General features: G+C 38.4%; 1 protein-coding gene across 10 annotated transcripts in view; it reads left to right on the top strand.

Moving 5' to 3' along the window:
• TRMT11 (tRNA methyltransferase 11 homolog) overlaps nucleotides 1-24585 on the top strand; it is a 101621-nt gene that overhangs the window by 41100 nt on the left and 35936 nt on the right. For 5 of the 10 annotated variants that reach the window (XR_012433417.1, XR_012433416.1, XR_012433414.1 and 2 more), the window contains one exon: nucleotides 14219-14790. The exons of 2 other annotated variants lie outside the window; for them this stretch is intronic. Coding sequence is in view for 4 of the 8 variants with exons in the window: in XM_005551742.4 (XP_005551799.1) it covers nucleotides 14219-14350 (132 nt within the window). In the remaining 4 variants the exon portion in view is untranslated. Of the gene's footprint in view, nucleotides 1-13574; nucleotides 13992-14218; nucleotides 14791-24585 lie in introns of those variants that run through there. 3 more of the 10 variants (XR_012433415.1, XM_065543353.2, XM_074037004.1) reach the window with 1 other exon arrangement.

Here is a 24585-nt window from a genome sequence, read left to right on the forward strand (position 1 = left end):
AGGACGAAGCTGTGAAGACTCTTTAATAATTCGTGGAGCTGCATAATAAATCAGCCATTCTATTTTAATGGAAAAATTTAAAAATTAAGATCCATTGTGGACTAATTTTTATGCTTGCTTTCCACTGAGTTTTATTTGTTTAAGAAAGTCTGATATTTTTTCCCAGATTTATAATATTTCCCTAAGCAAATTTATTTGAGACTCAAGGAAAACTGGGCTTTTGAGGATTTTTGTCCTATGTTAAAATGATAAATGAGGGTACTCACCTTTGGTATTTTTAAACCTGTAAAGGCAATGCTCATTTTTGTTGGGTTTTCTTTTTATCATTTTACTTTCTTCTTTTCAAATTGATTAAAAAAAAAAAAAAAAAAAAAACGAGGAAAAGCCGCAAGTAATTTTTTGAAATGGTCTTCCCTATATAAGATCAAATTTAACTAGTGAATTTTTACTAGTATGATGTTTATTGTAACCGAAAATACTTTGTCATGTTAAATTAATCATGTTTGATTTTTAATTAATTACTTCATTTCTACCTTTTGTTTCTGTGGAGAGGAGTGTATATAATTGCAGCAAGATCTCAGTCCTTTATAATGCAAGTGGTGACATAAAATTGTCAAACAGTTCTCACACACGTCTAACAAATTATTCTTGGGCTTGTTCAGAATTGTTGATTTTGGCAATGCAAGACTATTAGTTTTAGATTTTTACAGTTTTGTATACTGTGTCTCTTCATTTTTGATTTGTCACTTGTTAGGTTTAACTTCAGTATAACTTTTGGCCCACTTGGTATGTTGTTATAAAGTATTCTCCCTTTTCCTCTTTTAAAAGTGTAAATGTACGTTACAACAAAAATTGTCTAAGGAATATTGATATTTTATAAAATTTTGAAGTTTTATATTATTGGCCATACTTTTCAGACTTGCTTATGGCACATAAGTAGTAAAGAAGAAAATTCTTGACAACTGTATTAAAATTTTGAAATTGCCTGATAAGAAGGTCCAGGTTTTTTCATTATTCCTTGTTGATATATTCTGAAAGCCAAGTGAATGATGAGTAACACTTTTATAATGCATTATTGTTTATAAAACTTCCCTATCCACTTGACTTTATTAATGTCACCATTTTAGAAATGAGAAAGTAGCCTGGGACTATCCCAGTTTGCTTAAATAGTTAAGTGGCAGAGTTGAGACCAAAACTCCTCTTTGTACTTGAAATTCTGTGTCCTTTTTTCTACATCTTGTTGCCTCTCTACTGAAGCATATTTCTACCTTTGGAATATGCCAACATTAAAAAGTAAATATTCTTTTTATTTTTTATTTTTATTTTTGAGATGGAGTCTCACCCGATTGCCAGGCTGGAATGCAGTGGCGCAGTCTCGGCTCACTGCAACCTCCGCTTTCTGGGTTTGAGCGATTCTCCTGCCTCAGCCTCCCAAGTAGCTGGGACTGCAGGCGCGCGCCACCATGCCCAGCTAATTTTTGTATTTTTAGTAGAGACGGGGTTTCACCATATTGGCCAGGATGGTCTCGATCTCCTAACCTCGTGATCCGCCCGCCTCAGCCTCCCAAAGTGCTGGGATTACAGGCATGAGCCATTGCGCCCGGCTCTAAAAGGTAAACATTCTTGAGTGACGTATTACTAGTTTGTTTTTAAAGATAGTCTTTCCTTGTCCTGCTGTATAGCTAGTGTTACTTTTGGGGCCATGGTGGAATGTGTGTTTTTTTTGTTGTTGTTTTTTGTTTTTTGTTTTTTTTTTGAGACGAAGTCTCGCTCTTTTGCCCAGGTTGGAGTGCAGGGTCTTGGTCTCGGCTCGCTGCAAGGTACGCCTCCCGGGTTTACGCCACTCTCCTGCCGCAGCCTCCCGAGTAGCCGGGACTACAGGCGCCCGCCACCACGCCCGGCAGATTTTGTTTTTGTATTTTTAGTAGAAACCAGGTTTCACCCTGTTAGCCAGGATGGTCTCGATTTCCTGACCTCATGAACCGCCAGCCTCGGCCTCCCAAAAATGCTAGGATTACAGGCGTGAGCCACCACGCCCGGCAGTTTGTTTTACTAGATCTTGCTGTCCCACTTAACACAACATGTAGTTGATGCTGCTATATGTGGTTGTAGTCACAGTGGTTACTTCTATAAAACATTTTTCTTATATGAAATGTATAGGATAAAAATGCTGATCTCCAGAGTTGTCCACAACAGACTGAGGTGTAATAGTTACGTTTTCAATGACAGTCACCTGAAACAATACTCTCTCAACCTTCTCCATAGAATCTACTTGAACAGATGAAAAGAGTATCCAGGGTCGCCTTTTCAAGGTTTCCTTGAAATCTTTTTTAAAAATTCATGCAACTTTTATAGTCTACTCTGTAATAGATACATGATTAAATATAAAAAATTAGTTTAGATTACCATTACATTAAGTGGGCCATCATGTGCCCTATTTATTTTGTGGTTTAGTTACCTGACACGCTACCTTATATTCCTAGTGGTTTGAGAAGTATTGAAGTTTGGGTACGTTTAATTCAAGATATTATATGGTTATTAATTTAGACTAAAGTTATAATGTATAAATCAGTTGTCTTTTTTTTGTATAGCTACATCATATAGTTTAGGTTATTTAAAAGAGGAATACTGGAAGATCACAGTGGCAGCTGATGACAGTTTATGTAATTTTTTATTTTGGATTGAATGAAAGAGTCCAGTAACATGAAGCTGATGAATGCATTAATCAGAATGGAGTGTCGCCAAAACTGAGGGTTTTAACTAAAGGACTGAAAGATTTTGAAGCTATGAAGGACAAAAGAACCATTAACTTTATGACAGTATTTTTTTAAACAAAGGAGATAATAGACACTGAGGTCACTTCAGAAAATGACTTATAGATGGCTTGAAGTGGAAGAAATTAGTCTTTATGATAAATAGTTTACATATTAGAATGATAGTAGTGTTACTGATCATAAACTCTGGTGTTTTGCTGGCATAATGCTGATGCCTATTTTCTTTATACATTATCCTTTCTCAGGATTAATGTTGTTACTGTGTTTTTCTTTTGCAGCTATTTGAATTAAAGTGTGTCTCTTCTGATTGACTTTTCCTTCTGAAATATTTTGTGATTTTTGCCTATCTCTTCCCAAAACTGTGTGTTCCCTTTTGATTAGAAGTATAAAAGATTAGAGATTAGGTATGAAGCATTTAAAACAAAGGGTAAGATAGATAAAGGTAATAACCTCATTTATTGGTGAGAAAAACAAGGCATGGTGACACTCAAGACATATTGAACATAAACTCAGTCTAGGTCTTCATACAATCCAGTACTTACCACCATCAAAGTATGTGTGTGTATCTGAGAGAAAGAGAGAGTCTTTTCAAAAATTATTTTGCATAGCAAGTCAGAAGGGAACCAATTTGCATTATTTATAAATTATGACTTAATTTGAGATACTTAAAAAAGACTCGGAGAAGCAGACAGCAGCCTGGTGATGCTGCATATCATGCTGCCTGAATTCAGTTTTCAGGTTCATTTGGTCCACTTAGTTCCACATGAATTTTCTTTTGCTGTTGGTGGTACTTTTTCTTGAGTTTACATCATGGAGGGTCATTTTTCTTTTATACTTATGCAAATAAAATGATCTTGTTAAACGGGGTTTTTTGTTAAGTTAATGCTATCATAATAGTTTTAAACTATTGTTTCTGATAAACCATGAAAAAGCAAACATATCTTCCCCACTAGCTCCAGGAAAGCAGGCATTTAAGGTATCTGGATCCTGCATCTTATGGTTCTGTTTAGAAAGAACTATTTTATTTGTAGAAATAAGCAGTTCTCTGAAGACTGAGAGAACATATGTCTTTATGGTTCCAGCATGTTTTTAAACTATGCCAATAAAACAGTTTTTAAAGTACTAGTGCTAAAAGAATCTTTGGCATAGGTCAGTTGAAAACATAAATATAACTCAGGGATTCCAAGGTATGAATGATTTAGAGAAATGGGAAGTTTCTCATGTATATTTTTGTATTTTTTCCTCATTGTATGTTTTTATATTTTTCTTATTTATCATATAGTTATTTAACTTAGAATTATCTTTCTGGTGTTTTTCAAATTCACATGTAAACTTACGTCCTCTTTCCACTTTATGATCTAAGAATCTAACCCTGAGATTTTTAATGTGTATTTTTTACATAAGACATAAATGTACAATTTAGTAATTATAAAGTGAATGTCCATGTGCCTGCCACCAAGGTCAAGGTTATAGAATAATGCAGCACTCCAGAAGAACCCCCCTTTGTGGCCATTGTTAATCATAAATACCTCCCTCTGCAGTGTAACCACTATTCTGACTTTTATGGTAATCATTATCTTGCTTCTCTTTTGTAATATTGCCACCATTGAATTCATCCCTAAGCAATATAGTTTTGCTTGGTTTTGATCTTTGTATAAATGCATATTCGTTTTTATTAATTTTTATTTTAATGGATTATGGAAATTTAAAAAACTCACCTAGGAGAGGAATAGTCTACATTAAAGTGACAGCATATATATGTGCATGCCTGCACATGTTTTGGTCTGCTACTCAAGAAGGTGTTAAACAAGATTTTTAGTTTTAATGAAATATTAGATACAGTAACTAATAAGCGGTCATTAAATGTTTATCCTAGTGTGTTGACTTTGTATTCTTTTATCATTTGAGATAAAGTTTTGAATTTTATCAAGTATAGATTCTAGCAGATAGCATGTAGAAAGTGTTAATACTTCTGTGTTGTCATCATAAGGACTAATATCCCCAATGCTTTTTTTATAATAAGAAATTACGTATTGAGTGCCAGATGTCAAAGTTTAATCATTGTCACTCATTTTGAACACTCTAGATATGAAGATTTTAATATGTATTAAAATAAAATATTTTCATAGATTTTAGGTGACTTACTATCATGTAGTGACATTTTTAAAAAGTATAGATGATATGTAAATATCGAATTCAAGGATGAAGGTTTCCAGTGGTACCTTGTTCTCATTAAGAATAACGCTAGAGGTTTCTCTTGATAGTATTGGGTGCCAGACTTTTGACCTGCTTGTCCTTGGTTTGGAAATGGCCTAGTGCTGTTTATAGTTGTATAACTTTAGCACAAGTGGTTTCTATAGCTACTGTCCAGTACCAGATGTAGAACAGTGGGAAGCTTTGATAAGGAGAGCAGGATTTTTAAACAAAAGCCGGACATGGGTAATTACCCTGAAGCTGAACTGAGCCCCATTATATTCAGCACTGTCATTTAAATTTCATTTCACTCTCTGCTGATTACAAGAAAATAAACCGACCCATTGTTTTTCTCTTCCATCTCTTTGCCTTCTTCCTCACACCTTACTTAAGAATGTATATCGTAGCTTTAACTGGTTCCATGAATCTATAAAGGTTTTCCCCACAAAATTAGATGAACACTACCAGTTTGGTGGCTTTCACTATGGTGACAGCATCACTGGTTTTTACTTATCATAGAATAAATTTCATAAGCCATTTGTATTCAAGCGTTTGCAATGAAACTGCTGTTTTGTATAAACTACTGTCACTTTGAGACTATAAATGACTTAAGGTTAATACTAGTGAGGTAGAAGAAATCATTATCTCATTATCAGGAACTGTCAGTGAGTAAAAGGACAGCTTAAACCTGACCTACAATTAAAATAGAAGCCATTTGGTTTTCTGCTGAATGACTATAGAGCTCTGAAACTTCATCCTCTAGAAAGTGGACATATCGTATTTTTAAAGAATAGTGATTTTATAAATTGATGATCATCGTTAGATATTTTAACTGAAATTTCAGGAATTCTATTAAATTAACTCTTGGCAATGAAGGGACACCAGGAGAGAATTTTGTCTTCATCATTATATTGATAGGGAGTGGTGCAGGAGATGAGACTTCACAATGAAGCGAGTAGGAGCCAGTTTGTAGTAGAGGATGGGCATGGTGGTTGGGGCAAGGAGGATGATGAGGAAACTCATATCTGATAACTGCTGTTTGCTCTGTAAAGAAGGATGCACTTTTTTTTTTTTCTCTCTCTGAGAATAAATAAGCAGATACTAATGTAAGAATTGAGGATTGAGGACAGGTGAACTTTTAGAAAAGGTACTATGAGAAATAGGAAAAAAAAAAGCCATTTGCTTAACAATTTTTAGATTCGTGTACTTTTCCTATTTTTGTATACTTTATTTCTCTTACTGAATTACGTCTTCCTTGAGAGGAAGGCCATAGTTTTCATCACGTGACATGTGTTTATGAGACCATTTGTGTCAGGTCTTGAGGCTGAACAGACTAAGGCTTCTTATCCTTAGAAAACTTGCACATCAGGAGAAATGGCCACTCAAACCATATTCCAACATAGCATCTTGTGTTCTGTAGTGATCTGTGAGAAGTGTTGTTGAACATAGAAAAGCACCTACCTAAGGAGATGGTGCTTTTGAGGCAAGAGAGGTGGGGAATTTGGTTGGAAAGCCAAAAATTTAAGCAAGGTACAGAATGAGAGGCATTGTGGTACATGTGGGGAACCCTGGACTTCAGCGGAGCTGGAAATACTGAGCAGTGAGGGAGGAACAGCTGGAGATAACCTGGAAGACTAAAGAGAGGGAAGCCCAGTGTTGAGGGACCTTACCTGCTGTGGAGTTTCAAATTTATCCTGTTGGTAAAAGGGCAAGCCCATGAGGGATGTTTGGAAAGTGGCAGAAGCTCTGTGTTCTGTGAAGGGCCTCTGAACTTCACTTTGTTAGTAAATTTGAGCTGTGGAAGGATACCTGTGATACCACTGAGGAGGTTCCTGGCATAGTCAGGCAAAAATGATGAGGCTATGAACCAAGGAAGCTAGAATAGAGATTGTAGAGGGCATGGCGGAATTGAGAATTTTCGGGGGAGGTAGATGTGGCAGGACTCTGACTAATTGGATAATTGGGGTGAGGGAGATGAGCTAAGGGTGATATTTCAGAAATCTGGCTTGGGACAACTGAATGGATGATTGCTTTCTTGTATGTTTTTATTCCCCACCCTTACTCCCAGGACCATGGTGCAGTGCTGCTTTCTTAGGCCGCTATAATAATCTTCTACTGATTTTTCTGCTTCTGCAGTTTCTTCCTCCATTCCATGTCCTACATGGTGGCCAGAATACCTTTCAGAATATAAATAGATAAGGAAACTCCTCTACTTAAATCTCATCAGTAGCTTTCTGTGGAATTTAGAATAAAATTCAGAATCCTTTACATAACCTTTATGTCAGCCTGATCTACTTCTGACCTGTCCAGTCTCATCTTGTGCCACCTTCCCTTTTGCTTGCCAGTTGTTATCCACCCTGGTCGTCTTCTTTCAGGTCCCAGAATGGATTTACCTCCTGTTAGTCTCAGAGTCTTCTCACACACACTGCGTTTCCTCTTCCTAGAATGTTTTCTTCCCCTCTTTTCATATGAGTAAATTTAATTCATCCTTTAGGTCTCAGATAAATTTCACTTCCTTAGAGAAGCCTTTCTTGTCCTTTCCCTTCACCCCTTCTGAGTAGGTGTTTCCTTTTATTCTTACTGCACTCTTTTCTTCCCAGTGTTTAATCACGGTTTGTAAGTATATGTCTGGATGTATATTGTTTAACGTCTGTCTCTCCCACCACTATACAAGCTCTGTGAATTCACAGACCTTGACTCTCTTGCTCACCATGCAATAAATATTTATGGAAAGAATAGTAACTTTTAAGTGATTACTCTGGGCCATTCTAGTATAAAAACAATCATATCAGTGGTATTTAAATCATCCATTTGAAGGAAGAGTACGAACAGATAGTTATGGCTAGCCAAAAGTTTTCCGTTAGAAAATACATTGAATTTTATCATTACCCTGATACTACTCTTCAAAAATCACTAGGACAAAAACATTTTAATCCTATGATTCCTAGGCCTCATTTCTCATGAGAAGCAAACCAATAAAGCAGCTGAATTGACATATTGTGGAAAATTATAACACCTTCCCTTTATTTAAGAAGGAGGTGATAAAAGAGAATAGTAAATACCTGGGAGAAGGCAGTAATTAGGAGGATAGTTTTATCTAAGTGGAATTCTCAATGAAGAATCTTTCGTATCTTGGAAGTCTGAGCAGTTTATGATGGTCAGTTTGAAAAAACTTTTTATATATATGCATTCTCACGGTATAATCCAGAGGGTCATGAGTTGCGTTTAAAGCATCAGTTTCAAATATGACTACAGAACATACAGCTTGATTTATTTTCTTGAGAATGAATTCCCCATTAGATTAAAATTTATTACAAGTGGCTGAAATACTTTTAGCATCATTTTTTGTTCTTTTTAATGCAGTATTTTTGATGTATAGTTGTAAATGTAAAGATTGACTTGAATAAGGTCACATTTATATACTTTTTCTTTCTTGTTCTAGAGAGTAATTTGGAATTTTAGGTTGGACACTGAGACAGTGTTACACGTTAGAATCACTGAGGTGAATATGTAGTCGTCTGTTTCTCCATCATTCTTTAAAAATGAAATGGTGTGAATAAATGCTAACATTCCCTGAGGAAAAGGCCAGCCTGGTCATGTTGGGACTGTGGGACTCTAGATGTTTACAGCAATCCGGGACTCACAAACAGCTATCACAACAGGGTGCTCCTGGCAGATGTATGGTCTGCTGTGCTGTAAGCTATTTCAGTTCACATCAGAAAGTACTCCAAAGAAGGGTTACTATGCTCCAGCCAGTAGAGGGTAGTGTACACATAAAAGTAAACTACCGATTTGTAAGCCTGCCTTTGGTTTCTTTGGCAAGTGTGTTAAAATTCCTCGAGTGGTTTATGTTTAGAATTAGCAGTACTGATAGGACAGGAAATTGGCTGGGTGGGACAGTGGTTAAAGGAGTCCTGCCTAAAAGTTTAGATCTGAAATATGTGCTACCATAATGTTGCTGTTCAGTGAGGAATGTCCTCTAAATGTCAAACTCTATTTTGAATGACCCACTAATCTGCCATGTGGGAAATTAACTCTTTAGCCATTGTTTTGATGTAATTTCTACTGAAAAAAAAAGAGAATGATAATGGGAAAAACATGAGTTTTGAAGTCTGATTTAGGCTACAATTCTGGCAATGCTACCTACCAGCTGTGTGATTTGTGGTAGATTGTTTAAACTCTTTAGCCTCCTTGTGTCCCTATCTGCAAAATTTAGATGATACTCTTCTGCAAAAAGATACAGAAAATTAAATAATTATGTAATAACACATAGTTGGTAGGAAATGTATCTTCCTTTCTTGAATCATAACTTGTATATTTCTTATAATGTTTACGATTGCTGATTGTCTTAAAAGGATCAATGATAGGGCTGAATGCTGTGTATCTTCCTTAGGTAGCCATTTATGGCTAACACAAATTTACCTACAGAAACTCTTCTGATTATAAAAAATGATAATAGTATAATCAATAGTCTTAATATTTTATTCATATCATCTTAATTACTACCAGTGGTTAAGAAATTTGGAAAGTGTAGTCGTTTTATCACCATAATCTTCTCTCTTGCCATTTCCTAATTCTTGTGTGTTTTTATTTTTCCATCAAATATGTTTTGCTTACTAAACATTGGCAGAACGCGGGTTTTATAATACGTAGATGATATCACAATGAATAGTGGTAGACAGATTTGGAAATGTTAGCAAAACCAAAAGTCAAACACTGGGGTGAGCTTGAGTTAATGGGGGAGATCAAAGATTGTATTTGCCGAGGATACTCTTCTCCTTTTAAGTAAGCACTTTGGCCTTTGAGATACTGTGCTGGAAAAAAAAAAAACCTTGCAGATATTCCTGGTTGAGATGTGCAGGGAATGTGAATAGAGAAGAGTCATGAAAAGGTGATGAAAAATATGTAGAGTTGAGTATCATCATCTCAGATGTAAGCCCTGGCAAACTAAACTGAAGATAGGATGAAAGAGAGGTAGAGAGAAAAGAGAAAACAAAAATGAGTTTGCCATTTTATTTAGCATTAAGGGTAATATAAGTTCTGAATGCTGCGTATAGTTTATTTCATATGGTCTGGGTGTACTTTAAATGTGTATTGTTCATAGGTATGTGGTATTTATATGTATGATTATATGTGATATGTGTTGGACCGTAGACATACTGAGTGTTTTGTGAGAAACGTTTTATGAACTATGGTCTTTCCACTTGAGTGAAAACAGTAGCCAAAGTCCTTGGAATGCCTTACTCGAAGCAGGACTTGTGCTGCTGGGTAATAGACTGGCGCCTGCCAAGTCTCTGGCTGCATAAGGGATTTGGAGCTTTTGGGTTTTCCAGAGTTTCTGTTATAAATGATATTGTGTTTTGCAATCAGGAGTCATTTGGTCTTCTAGAAAGGGGGCATTTTAGCACAGAACGCAAACATACACTTTACACTGATTCTGCTCTACTACCTGGGAAGTAAGAAAATAGGATTTTCCCCCGAGGAGTTGCATTTCTAAGGGTAATGATCTTTCCCAACTTCTTCAGTAGCATGTATGTCTTTGTCACTGTGTCCCCATAGCACTGAATAGAACAGATGGTCTTTTAAGGGCTTATTTTGCCTTTATTCTGAGAGGTCTAAACTATTACAATAAAGAATGTCTTAAGTAATAAATGTTTTCTCAATAATCGTTAGCATACATTTTAATCATTACTTTTGGATTTTTCAGGCTTTTGCTGTTCATTCCCAGTCTCTGACTCTGATCTTTATATTCTCTGACTTTATTACCAATAGTTGCCCTATTTCTATCCCTCCGGTCAAAGACAAACTATTTTTTTTTTTTTTTTTTTTTTGAGACGGAGTCTCGCTCTGTCGCCCAGGCTGGAGTGCAGTGGCCGGATCTCAGCTCACTGCAAGCTCCGCCTCCCAGGTTCACACCATTCTCCTGCCTCAGCCTCCCGAGTAGCTGGGACTACAGGCGCCCGCCACCTCGCCCGGCTAGTTTTTTGTATTTTTTAGTAGAGACGGGGTTTCATCGTGTTAGCCAGGATGGTCTCGATCTCCTGACCTCGTGATCCACCCGTCTCGGCCTCCCAAAGTGCTGGGATTACAGGCTTGAGCCACCGCGCCCGGCAGACAAACTATTTTTTTAAGCCCTTCCTTTGGTCCATGGAGGAAGCCCATCTTCCGTTGTGCTTTGGGCTTTGTCTTCTGCCTCCCTCTTGTGAGCTGCATAACCACACCTTAAGTCAGCTAGGTACGCTAGTAACTGAGCCTGGTGGTCAGTTTGCTGGAGTCATGTTTCTGTCCTACCTTAGTCTCCTTACTACTGCAGTTCTAGAATATTCCATGAAGTAATCCACAGGCAGTTCAAGGGGGAGAGGGAGGTGATCTTGCATGGCCTAGAGGGGCCATGAGAGTAGTGGACACAAGGGCAGAGCTGGGAAGTCCTTTATTGCTTGACTGTATTCTGATTCCCCTTGTACAGAAGAAAGTGAGATGTCATTCCGCAAAGTGATAGGTAATTGAATGTAAGTACCAAATACCAAGGGAAAAGTCTGAGAATTACGGACAATTTGAACTTACTTAGATTTTAGCCAAGTGGTTGGCATATTAAATTTGCACTTTAATAAATTAGATTTGGTCTCAGTATGGAGAATACACTAGAGAAGGAACCGCTGAAGGCAGGGCAGCTGTCCATTTAGGGAAAAGAGGCAAGGATGACGGAGGCCTAGATTAAATATTGGAGATATGAGTGGAGAGAAGTGGATTTGAGATGTTTAGGATATACAAGCTAAGATTTTAGGACTGACCAAATCTGAGAAGAGGGATTTGACCCAGGTTTCTGATTTTGATGACTGGATGGGGAACAATGCCAAGAATTGTGAGGATCAACATAGTAGCTGAAAAGATGGCAGCAACTGGACATAGCTTTAAAATAAAACCAAAGAAAAACATTCTGCCAGGATTAAGCTAACATAGCTCAGGAGGTGGTCAAGTTTTCTTGGTGATCTTACTGACATAAGGACAGATTTCGAATACCTGGAGGAGTAATTGATGGACTTCAGTCAGACTTTTGATAAAAGTTGAAGTAGTTGACATTAAATGGTGGAACATTGTTCTGTGTTGCCGTTGTCCTGGCACAGTCCTGATTATGTGGACCAGACTTGAGTCCACCTGTGGAGTCACCTGTTCTTTCAGGGTTTTGTTATCCTTCAGCTTCCCTGTGGTTCTTATACCTCCTCCTGATACGAAAAGTCTGTGCCATTGAAATGTATCCTTAGTTAATAGGCCTTCATTAGTAAGACCTCTTATCCACTTCTACTCCTTTCTTGGTGGGCAGCTCAGCTGTCATGGCCTCAGTCCATCACCTATATTCTCAGAGCTCCTCCTGCTTCGTAAGTTGGGGAAAAAGGTAGCTTTTTTGGAGAAAACCTCATTACCTTGTAGTTAAGGGTGCAGTCTTTAGAGTCAAACAGATCTGTGTTCAGAGCCTAGCTCTGCCACTTACCAGGTGTATTATCTTGGGCCTGTACTCTTAAATAATTCCTCATCTGTAAAATGGTACTGATCTTTTACTTATTTCTTAGAACTGACAAGTTTTATTAGGTAGTACATATAAAGCATTTAGTATTGTTTTTGGTCCATACAAAACACCCAGCAAATGTTACCTTTCATTTGGCATCTTTAGTTGTATACCTACACGTTGACTCTCTAAAATTGATCTTTTGGGGGATTGTATGTAGCCTGAAGTTATTAATAGTAACCTTTGACATGTTTTCATGTGCTTGCAGGAATTTGGAACTGTAATATACTTAGGTGCCATAAAATTTCAGTAGCTACCTATTTCTCTTTGATGAATCAGGAAATCTGGGCATGTTTAAGTTGTAATAATTGAGTTTTTGGTGTGATTTTAAAAATACATATGGCAAAAATAGTTTCTGAATGAACAAATGTGCCAACATTATTTTGGCTAAACCTGGATTTTTATTAATGCTAGGTATGATGGAAAAATGAAGGTACTCATTTTATATAGGCAAAAATATTTTTGCAAAAATGAAAAAATATTTTGAGGATTGTTATATTCCAGATATATTTTTGTATTTTTAGCTACCATTTTGATACTGAAATCAGGATAAAAAATCATGTTTTCCATTTAAGTCTCCACACTTGTCTTCAAAATCACATTAATCTAGGTGTAATTGAATATGAATTTATAGAAGTACATGGGAAATGAGATTTTATGTCTAATTAGATATTTTTCACAGTTGGATGAGAAGCCAGTGTTCCAGTGTTTCCTGCCAGGAACCTCAATTTTCTAAGCCAAAATATGTTTGACATTTTCACCCAGGTTGATATTACCATTAGATGTCAGTCTGAGCAGTAGTCCTTACTTGTCTGTGAAGTCTACAAGTGTGGAAATCTCTTGTTTAGCCTGTATCTTCATATACTATGTTCACTTAAAGTTTCCACGAATTGTTTATTTCATTAACTGAATATGGAAATACCCCCAGACAATTTTGTGTTTCTGTATGACCTCACACAAATGTATTATTTTGTTGGTTCCCAACTTTTTCTTGAGTAGAAGCTTCCTTGTTTAGTAATTTTTTTTTTTTTTTTTTTTTTGAGACGGAGTCTCGCTCTGTCGCCCAGGCTGGAGTGCAGTGGCGCTATCTCCGCTCACTGCAAGCTCCGCCTCCCAGGTTCACGGCATTCTCCTGCCTCAGCCTCCCGAATAGCAGGGACTACAGGCGCCGCCTCTTCGCCCGGCTAGTTTTTTGTGTTTTCGGTAGAGACGGGGTTTCACCGTCTTAGCCAAGATGGTCTCGATCTCCTGACCTCGTGATCCGCCCACCTCGGCCTCCCAAAGTGCTGGGATTACAGGCGTGAGCCACCGCACCCGGCTGTTTAGTAATTTTTATCCATAGGCACAGATGACTCCAGCATGTGCTGAACTTGGAATCAGAAGAAAGTTATAGCCTTGACTCTGTTACCTGGAACCATTCTCTTTGCCCTGAGGTAAAAGAAAGAAAGAAAGAAAAGAAATTTGTCCTCTGTTCGGAGGACTTTTGTGAGGCTTTCATGAGGTAAATGAAAACACTTTGGATATCCAAGCATGATAAGGATGTAAAGTGATGGCATATTTCTAATTCAAGTAGTGAAGGAAAATAAATATGCACTAGAGGGTGAGATTTTGCTTAAGGTAAACAACTGCTTTGGTATAAGCTAACTAAAGAAATAATTTTTACATTTTGTATTTTCCAACCAAACAGAATCGGGACCAGTATTCACATCTACTAAGTGATCATTTTCTGCCATACCAAGGTCATAATTCCTTCCGTGAGAAATATTTTAGTGGGGTAACAAAAAGAATTGCCAAGGAAGAAAAATCCACCCAGGAATGAAAATTAAGATTTTGACAATAAAGAGAGAGTAAGAATTTGATTTAGAAAGACATCAGGATGTGAACTTTCATGTATGATCCAGAAAATATGTACTGTTTTAAAATATTTTATATAGAAAAGCTACAAAGTAAATTGGGCAATGCTTTTAAAGTTATCTTTGTTTTATAGACTTTTTTGTTGTATGTATTACAGTCTTTATAATCTTATTTAATGTATATTTTTACTTCCAAGTACTGATGGAGATGGACTCAAAACAGTTATTTTTTTACAATTAATCTACAAAGGGAGTTAATATTGTTGACTTTTAAAACATCTGCTGGATATATTATAAGCAATTAATAGTAATTAAGAATGTATTCATTTGGTAGATATGTTTATTTGGTTTTTGATGGTCATTGATTTACATTGCCACTAATAAACCATATTGAGAATTTCTAAAATTGTGTCATATCTAGTTGTCTTCAGGGGGGATGTGATGAGGGAAATAAATTTTTATTTAGAAATTCCAGACAAGGAAGTAATAACAGTGCTAATAGTGATGATAAGAAAGGCTAAGACCTGACAACCTAAAAAGATTCCAAACTCCTTAAGGCCTGTCTACATTCGAAGCTCTTTTGTACCTTGGATTTGCTCCTGCATTCCTAACCAGTGACTGTTGGTCAAGTTGACTACCCACAATTTTTGGTTTAGAAAGAAACTGATAGTTAAAAGCAGTAACAACAACACAAATGCTTGATGGTTCCCTAATAGTATTAAGCCTAATCAGTGCCCTTTGAAATAGAAGCTATATTTTTCTTGAAGGAGAAACTTTGCTGAGTCCACATTGTGTCCATCATGAAAATATCTTGCTTGAAAACCACTATACCCATTAATTCAGGATGCTAATAGCTTTCTTGCCTTTGGTGGTCAAATGTACCTCAGCAGGGTGGCAGTAAACGGATCTTCTCTCTCTAACCAGAGCCTATATTATTTATTATTATTATTATTTTAGTGTTACTGCTGACTTTTATGGACTCAGAGTATTAATGTGCGCGGCTTAGGACCTCTGAAAGCTCAGTGCTGCCCAAGTAAAGAGACATCAGGCTATCTGCTTTGGTCTCTCTCCTTTTCTTGTCTTGCAGCTCGGGATTTCAGCAGCAGATCTCAAACATTTCACTGATTCTTTTGTTTGGGTTTCTGGATGTGATTTGTGGTACACTAGGGGGAAATCTAAAAGTATTCAAGGATGATTTATTTTCAGTATTTCTGTTATAAACCATCTTATTTAAAATGTTTCAAGGTTACATGGGGGGTGAGTTTGAAACTTCGTCACTGACTCAATTTGGAATATGAGATTTTAGCTTAGCCCCTTTTTTGGGTGGTCACAAAAATTAGTCCAAATAGTTCTGGGAAGTTGCAATATTAATTTTAGTCACATTATCCTTAAAAATTATCCAGCACTTTAAAAAATATTTGAAATTATTTGTTATTATTACTAATTGAGGTCTTCTAAACTATAATTCCTATTATGAGGCTTATTTTCGTATTTAATCAGGAAGTTCACTTTCCCATTCCTGAAATGTCACTAGGCTCAGAGTATAATCTGTTTAGTTGGTACTCATAAATAAAAAAGAAACCCGATTACTTCCAAACTAATTTTGGTTTTAGAGCATAGGTCTCAAGCCCTCTTAACGAGAGAGTTTTATTTTTTGGCGTTAGGATCTTATTACTTTCAGCGTAAGTTACAGCAGATCATTTCCAGGATTGCTCTGGTTTTCTATGTTACCACTGTATTCCTCATGTGCTTACAGCAACAATATCACCTAGCAAATTGCCTGCATTTCAGATGGTCCTGTAGTCTGGATTTACGGTATAATCTGTGAAGGAATTCCAGGTGGTCTGTGGACTGGCCTATTTTAATGTTTATAATATGACAAAATCTGTAATTTTGTTCCTGGCGTATATTAAATATCCATAAAATCCAGACGGTTACCTTGGTGGTGTTTCCTCAGAAGTGCCTTCTTCCTGTCTATTCTGGTGAGTACTTTTTGCTGTGATAGCTGGGAGGGAATAGTGGAGTAGGTGGTCTTTGTGTTTAGCCGAAGTGGCCAGCAGATTTTAAACGTTTTAAAGCCACTTCCTGCCCAGGGTGACCCAGCTTTGGGCCAGCTTGCCACTGACTTCCTTATGACTAACTCTTTAAATACAAGGATTGAGCAATAAAATATTTTCAAACTGTTTAAGCTCTGGGAGGTAAGTCAGTATTGCCACTATTTCCTTGTTGAGAAAACTCACTCAAATATTGAGATTCCCTACGTATTTAAGAAGACTGGCAATTATAAGTAAAAACAAAACAAAACAATAACCTTATTTCAAGTTTCGTAGGGGAAAGTAGAGTATGTGTTAACATCACAGGAGGCATTGTAGTGGGTGTGTTTATTTTATTGGGTTAGAATTGTGCTTTAAAAGTTTGAGACATGGAAATAGCTTTTAAGGTAATATGTTTTATACTCGTAAATTAAAGAAGCAGGGATTTGACTTTTTTTCAACACCGGGAAATTAGATGTTGAGGTTGTGTTACATAGATGCCAATATAAGCAACTCTGGTTCTTGAATAAAAGTTCTTAGTCGTTTGGTGTTAGAAGAACTGCTGACATCTTATGCTGGAAATATTATCAAATATTCCTTATCCAAAGAGATATGGAATAAAACATAATGTTTCTCTGTTGAAAACTGAAGGTGACTTTTTTGGGAAATGATCTTATTTTCCATCCCATTGTAATAAATCTCCCTTGAAAAAGCACAGTGGAACTAAGCTCATGTTAATAGTTCTAATAGGAAAAAAATGCTTCGTAGATAAAGCAAGGCATAAATAAACTCATTAATGCATTGCAGTGGTGGAAATGGAGGTAAGTGTTGCCAAGGCAATTGATGACCTTATTGTTGACCTGCTTGACCAAAAGAGAATAAATTATACCAAAATAAGAACTTTGGCTCTTTTTGCTGGGTTATGGTTCTGTTCCATTATAAAGTTATTTAGAAAACTAAACACTTGCAAGAATCTTTGTTCTTAGAAGGATTGTATTCATAGAATAAGTGAAATCTACTTTGATTTCCAACTCACCCACTCCCATTTTTCTCAGATATTTATCAAGTAATGTGGTTTGTAATCCAAACAAAAAAAAGTGCCTTAATCCAGAACATACACATGGAGACAATAACAGCAGACTGATGGTGTTTGTACTTTACTAAAACATTGAGATCTTCTCTAAAACAGAGTGGTTTGAGAGCATAACATCTAGAGTGTAAAGAATTATAATGGAATGGTAAACATACTGTGATTCTATCTGGTCACAGAATCATAGAGACCAGCACATTCCTGTCTATCCTTTGGGGTGAAAAACTAGGGAATGTGACCCTTTTCCCTTAAAAGAGATCTGCCTTACAATGTTCATATGTTTCACTGTGTGGGATAAGCAAGTTGACATTTAGACATAACTGAGGCCAACCTGGAATTTGGCTCTTATCCCTTCCTTTATAAGCCGTTGTAGACAGGGCTCTTTGGGGGATGGAGGTTTAATTGTAATGGCAGTCTCTTAAGCCTGGGTCATGGAACAATATAGGGCTTAGCAGATGAATGTTAAGATAAGTCAGCTTCCCTTATGTAACTGTTAGCCCTATTTCTTGTGATATTAGGATGTGATTAGTATATTTTTGTTTTAAAATTTGAAAGTTCTTACTAAGATAATCATGTTGCAGTCATGCCAAAATGAATTGCCTAAAAAGGAACCTGTTTTGACCTCTATGACTTTAAAAATCTCTCCTTTAATCAAGCTTCCCTGGCTCTCTCCTGAGGATTTATCGGAAGAACTCCATTTTGGCTAATGTGCAGCAGTAAAGATTAGCTGGGCTTATGTGTGAAGTTAGTCAAATTAAAAGAAAAGGAAAAGGCTGAGGAGAAAATTAAAATTGAAAATGTAAATGGTACTTATGATATTGGAGTTGTGCTTTGATGGACTGCCAAAGTAATGTGTTGTAAGTTGGGGAAGTGGGTCAAGATGGGCAGAGTTGTTATTGGTGAGTTTTAAAAATCTTTAAGAGTCCCTTAATGTTTGTGTATAAATCTTGGAGTATCTCACCACAAGTTGGAGTGAATTCTGCACAAAGAGCAAAATGGCCTTTGCATTTTTCCATTTTTCTACAATTTATACCAATTGAGAAGCAATTCTCCATAGATCTCTTGCATTTCTATATGTCTTTCTAAGGAAGGCACAGACTTCTTGTATCCTGTACTGTCTTTTTGAGGATATTTGTATAGTGAACAATCTTGGAAGATACAGTGTCTTCCTCTCCCCTGTCTCGCCCTCCCTTTTAACTTCCAGAGCAGAGGTTTAAGTTTGTGTACAACCTCGGAAGATAGTGTCTTCCCTTCAGAGTAAAGGCATGCTTACTGCCCATTATAAAAGATTGAGTTCCGTAAGCTTAAGATTTCTTCTTTGTAATAAAACCTACTGTAAGTGCAGGCACCCATCTGGGCCTAATCTGGTCACTCTTCTGGGACTTGGGTATAAGGAATAACTGATTTTTAAAATGCTGATTATCAGGGCAGGCACCGTGGTTCATGCCTGTAATCCCAGCACTTTGGGAGGCCGAGGCAGATGGATCACCTGAGGTCAGGAGTTCGAGATCAGCCTGGCCAACATGGCAAAACCCCATCTCTACTAAAAATACAAAAATTACCCAGGCGTGGTGTGGTACACGCCTGTAATCCCAGCTACTCCGGAGGCTGAGAAGTGAAAATTGCTTGAACCTGGGAGGTGGAGATTGCAGTGAGCTGAGATTACACCACTGCACTCCAGCCTGGGTGACAGAGCGAGACTCCATCTCAAAAAAAAAAAAAAAAAAGGATTATCATGCCCTGCTTACTGTACCATAAGTAATAAAGTTCTTTGTATGTGACCTACGGGTATGTCTTTTACCAGTGTCGATGAATATGGCAGGCGCTTGCAATAGAGCAAAATCTCAGACCCTTCACAGTTCTTGATGGATTTTGATCATGAGGATGGGATGCGGACAGACACATAGCTTTCTGGAAGAGGAGGAGGGCTTTGGGGCTCATTAATAGGATTCATAGGAAGTCCTTAGTAATTGTTAGCAAGCATGTTGACCAAATTTCATGATCAACCTGATGATACATGGTCCTCAACTTCATTGCCTGTTAATGAGGAGCAAATGGGACAGTGGTTGCAGGCCAAGTATCAGAAAGTAGGTCCAGTGATAGCTACCCAAATGGTTCCTTGTTTTTTGCTAACCCTTTTCTGGGCATGGGGAGAGGTGTTTCCTCACCAGTTTGCCAGTTAGCTTCAAGTCCACCCCACTGTAAAAATTAGTACTAAGATATATCCTGGGTGGGCTGAAGGGTGTACCTCCTTAGACAATAGGTGAATCATTAGAACTTTGGTTGTTTTGCTTGGGACATATGGTGGCAGGGCACATCATGGTTGTTAAGGAACAAGGGCAACAAGTGGCCTATTTTGTGGCTCAGCTCCTCCTGGCAGTCTGTCATGCCAGACTTAACATCCATTCAGAGAAAATAAAGGATTTTTGTTTCCAGTGGGTCTTGGTTGCTTTCAGAGAGCATTGGCATCTCAGGGATATATCCCTGAGACAAACTCCTGTTAGAAAGGATAGAGAGGCATTAACTAGTATTTGGTCTTTTACTGCCCTGAATTGAGTTTACTATGCTGATGAAGGCGACCTACTGAAGAATGAGAAACTGACCCAGAGAATTCTAGATAAATTCTTGCAGTTGGCCCCCCAACCTTGGAAAAGTACTCTACCTTTTATGTTAAAGCTAGGCCAGAACTTAAGAGATATTTCTTGGTAATGGTGAAGATGCTGTTAATTAAGATGAACTCCTAAAAAAAGAAAAATGTCAATGTAAGTCAAGCTAGAGTCAGGTAAAGGACACAAACCCAGTGGCTTCAGTCTGAAGACCATGTGTCCATGGTTGCTGAGTCAAAGGGTCCCCAGTGCCAAAACATTGTCAGATTTTGCTTTGTTTTGGGGACCAAAATCATTGGAATTTCATTTATTTGAGCTCCCAAGCAGCTGCTATACTACTCAATACTAAAAGTAGATGTAAAGCCTTGCATACTGGCATGGAACCTCCCACCCCAACCCCATGTTCCCTCGTTTCTCCCTCCACCTTTAACCTGACATCAGCTGCTTTAAGGAGAAAGATGGTTAGGGATGGGGCCCAGGACTTCTTATCTCAAAGGAGGACCAACCACCACAAGTACCCATCTGAATATGCTGGGGGACTTTATAGGAGAAAGGGGTGCAAACTTTTATGGCTGTGTTGAACACAGGTGCCCAGTTCACCATCTTACACAGTCCTGCGGGGGAAGGGTCCACTCAGTTTCAACTGATAGGGTTTGGGCAAAGTTCATAATAGGAAAGGAAAGTTAACATGACTTTGTGGGTATAGCGTGTTGAACCAATTCAATGCACTGTTGTTCTTTTTGCATCTGAATATATAGCAGAAAATGACATGTTCTATGCTTGACCTTTTCTGCCCCATAAGTGCTAGAGCCCAACAAGAAAGAGCCCTGTTTAGATAGGTACTGGTATCTTTGAGGCTACACAAACCTAATGATACCTTTGAGCTACAGAATATCCCGTAACTGATTACTTTGCTGATTGGAGACCCTGGTAAAAGGAGACACCCTTCATCCAGAGATGCCCTTGGAGTTTTGGATGCCTGGACTCCTTGACATGGCTGGCAAGGTACATGCCTTCTGAAAAACAACTAAGTATTAGCTACTACTGATGTGGACCGAGGGCAGGGAAATTCTGGGTAGAAGAGGGCAGTGCCCTGACAAAGGCCCCACCCTCAAGCCCGGAAACCCACGGCCCTAATTGGGAACAGGCATTCCTGTTTTTGTGCCCAAATGTTGCCTTTTGGCCTGCCATTCCCCCTTATCCTGTACCCATATAAACCCTAAACTCCAGACTCCACAAGCAGAAGAGTGGCAGAGAAGAAGAGAAGCATCTGAACGTCAAGAGGAGTTTGGCTGGAGACGGTTGGAGAGAAGATTGATTGCAGGATGGCTGAACTCCAGGGGAAGATCATCCTCCCACTCCATCCCCTTTACAGCTCCCCATCCACCCCACTGACAGCCACCTCCACCACTCAATTAAAGCCCCACATTCACCATCCTTCAAGTTTGTGTGTGACCTGATTCTTCTTGCATGCTGGACAAGGACCCGGGTATCAAGAGGGCAGGGTGTAAAAGACTGTCACCCTGACTCTCCACTGAGCTGGTTTAACACTTAGCTGTCCACAGACGGCAACTGCTAAAAGACCATTAATTGTAACACACGCCTAGACGCTACTGTGGGGCTGTAGCCCAAAAGCGCTCGCCCCAGCTCCTGCATCTGCCTGTCTGCGTGCTCCCCTTCCCATAAGGGGTTTGAGCCACACCCCTGTCGCAAGTTCCATGAAGGAGTCAGGCAACTCTCCTGTTTCACTACTGGGCTTCTATCAAAACTGAACACTTGAGCCATCCAGTCTGCCGTTCCCTTTTTGGAGTAGATCAAACAGACCTCATGACTACTAAAGTGGAAAGGGTCCAACTGGCCTTGCTTGTCATAGAAAATCATTATATGCAATAATCATTAATGCAACAGACCTAGCCCCAATGGCATCTTGGATTTACATGAAAAAGTGGCAGCTAATCCTTTGGGGAAAACTTTATTGCCTATTCCATTGCCTGAAACAAAGCCCCTGGCTTAGCACCCTCATTTCATAAAGGTTACATGTAGGGGATTTAAAAACATATTTAGGTGGCATTTAGGAGATTCCTCGAAATGCCTGTTGCTTCTTTCACTGACAGATTGGCTAGCTGAAAATCAGTGCCATTTCAATGGACTGCTATGGCTGTTCAACCTCAGTGCCAGGTAGCAGAACTGAAAATGGATGTAGTTGATCTGGTCATTAAGTAGAATTCAAGGCCATTCTCAAAGCTCTGACCAATACCCTCCTTGAGGAGCCTTGTAATGTTTTTACTGACTGTTAGGTTGTTGCTAAAGACCTATGGTTTGATCTGCCACTTGGAAAACTACAGATTTGCAAATTGAAGACATCCTTCTTTAGGGACTTCAAACAGCGGAAACAAATTGTGGTGGCTAATAGAACTGTTGGGGTCATTCATATTGACATCCATTGTAAAGTCTCATTCTCTGAAGAGACCAGCTAGAATCACTCGGTTAGCTAGCACCACCTCAATTGCCATCATTGCTGCCTGGATCCCTTATTGTGCTAGACATGGCAACACATCCACTGTTATAGACAGGGTATAAGTAAAGTACTCGATGTTTCTGATGCAAAGGCTACCATTTGGTGCTAGACTTGTGACTCCTGCCAAAAGTTGACCTTGTTGCCTCTTGGTAAGGAAGAACACACTGCATGGGGTGTTTTCTCCACTGCTCCTGGCAGATTGATTACCTCAGACCTTCCGCCACCCCTCTTTAGAGCTACTGGTTGTTCATCAATGCTATTGACACTTTCTCAGGTTACAGGGTTGCTGTTCCAGTGCAATCATTTGACTCCAGCCACACCACTTTGGCCCTTGAAACTAATCTTTGTCATGTGTTTGGCTTTCTGGATCATTTCATATGACAACGATACACCTTTTATTGCTAAAGCCACTCAGTCATGGGCTACAGTCAAGACATTTGACAGACTTTCCATACTTCCTACCATCCACAGGCATCTGGAATTTGCGAGCTTTGGAAATTTGCTCTACATTTGTTCTGTATTTTCTCTGGCAACCCTTTGCCAAACCTTCACAGAAAGGCTCAGCACATTGCTCAAAAGTTACCTCTCAACAGGGCAGTCTTCTGTCCTTTGTGGGATGCGTAAATCTTTTAATTGATGATTTTAACTCAGACAATTGGTGATAAATAGTTTGAGTCTCAGGCCGAGAAGATTTTCCAAAACCAGCACCCGAGAGAGTTGTAACAATCAGTTGAAAAGGATCACTTTACCTAGTATGCTTTATTATTGATGTTGAAGCAGGCAAATAAATATTCTAGTTGACCTATTATCTTCAATTTTCTTTCTCTTTACATTTTTCTATAGATTCCAAGAGTGTTAATTTTTTTTTCTATGTTAATGTCAATTGTTGTTCCTCTGTAATAGTTGTATGTGTTACTCTATTTTTCCTGTAATACATGTTCTAAGGCTTGTCTGTTGGTGATTGGTTGATGTCTGTGGGAGTTTCATGCATGGATTTAAATAATGACAAAGGAATTTACAGTCTGGTTGGGGTGATGAGACCTACACATAAAAAGATAGTTAACACAAGGCAGAATGAATTAAGTACCCAGGAGAAGCCTCAATGGAGTTTGGAAGGATGAGAATTTTCTTCAGAGTAGAATATTTAATAAAGATTTCACAGAAGGTGTGGTGCTTAAGCCAGAACATTACACACTTTTTAAAAATTCAGTTAAGTGGAGAGAGGAAAGAAGAACATTTCAGATTGGAGTTGTGTGTGAATAGTGTGAGGAAAGTTCAGATGTGAGAATGCGTGAGTCAAGTTCAGAAGATGATAGGTACTAACTAGACTAGAGGGAAGGGTTCATGTGTATGATGGTGGGAGAGGACTTTGAAGAAAGTAGGCTGGGGTCATGTTGCTAAAGACCTTGAATGTCAGTCTAAAGAAATTGTATTAATAATTATAGACAGACTGGACATGGTGGCTCATCATGCCTGTAATCCCAGCACTTTGGGAGGTGGAGGTAGGCACATCACTTGAGGTCAGGAGTTTGAGACTAGCCTGGCCAACATAGTGAAACACCGTCTCTGCTAAAAATACAAAAATTAGCTGGGTGTGGTGGCACACGCCTGTAGTCCCAGTTACTGGGGAGGCTGAGGCAGGAGAATCGCTTGAATCTGGGAGGTGGAGGTTGCAGTGAGCCGAGATTGCACCACTGCACTCCAGCCTGGACAACAGAGCAAGATTTCATCTCAAAAAAAAAAAAAAAAAAAAAAAGACAATAGAAAGTTGTCATGGGACTGAAGATTTGAGAATAGGGACTGATTTCAGAAAGGTGATTTGGGGTGTTGGTTGCAGTGGCTCACACCTGTATCCTCAGAGCTTTGAGAGGCTGAGGCAGGAGGATCACTTGGGGCCAGGATTATGAGACCAGCCTGGGCAACATAGTGAGGCCCTGTAATTACAAAAATAAAA

The sequence above is a fragment of the Macaca fascicularis genome, chromosome 4 (genome assembly GCF_037993035.2).
Source record: "Macaca fascicularis isolate 582-1 chromosome 4, T2T-MFA8v1.1".
NCBI lineage: Eukaryota > Metazoa > Chordata > Mammalia > Primates > Cercopithecidae > Macaca > Macaca fascicularis.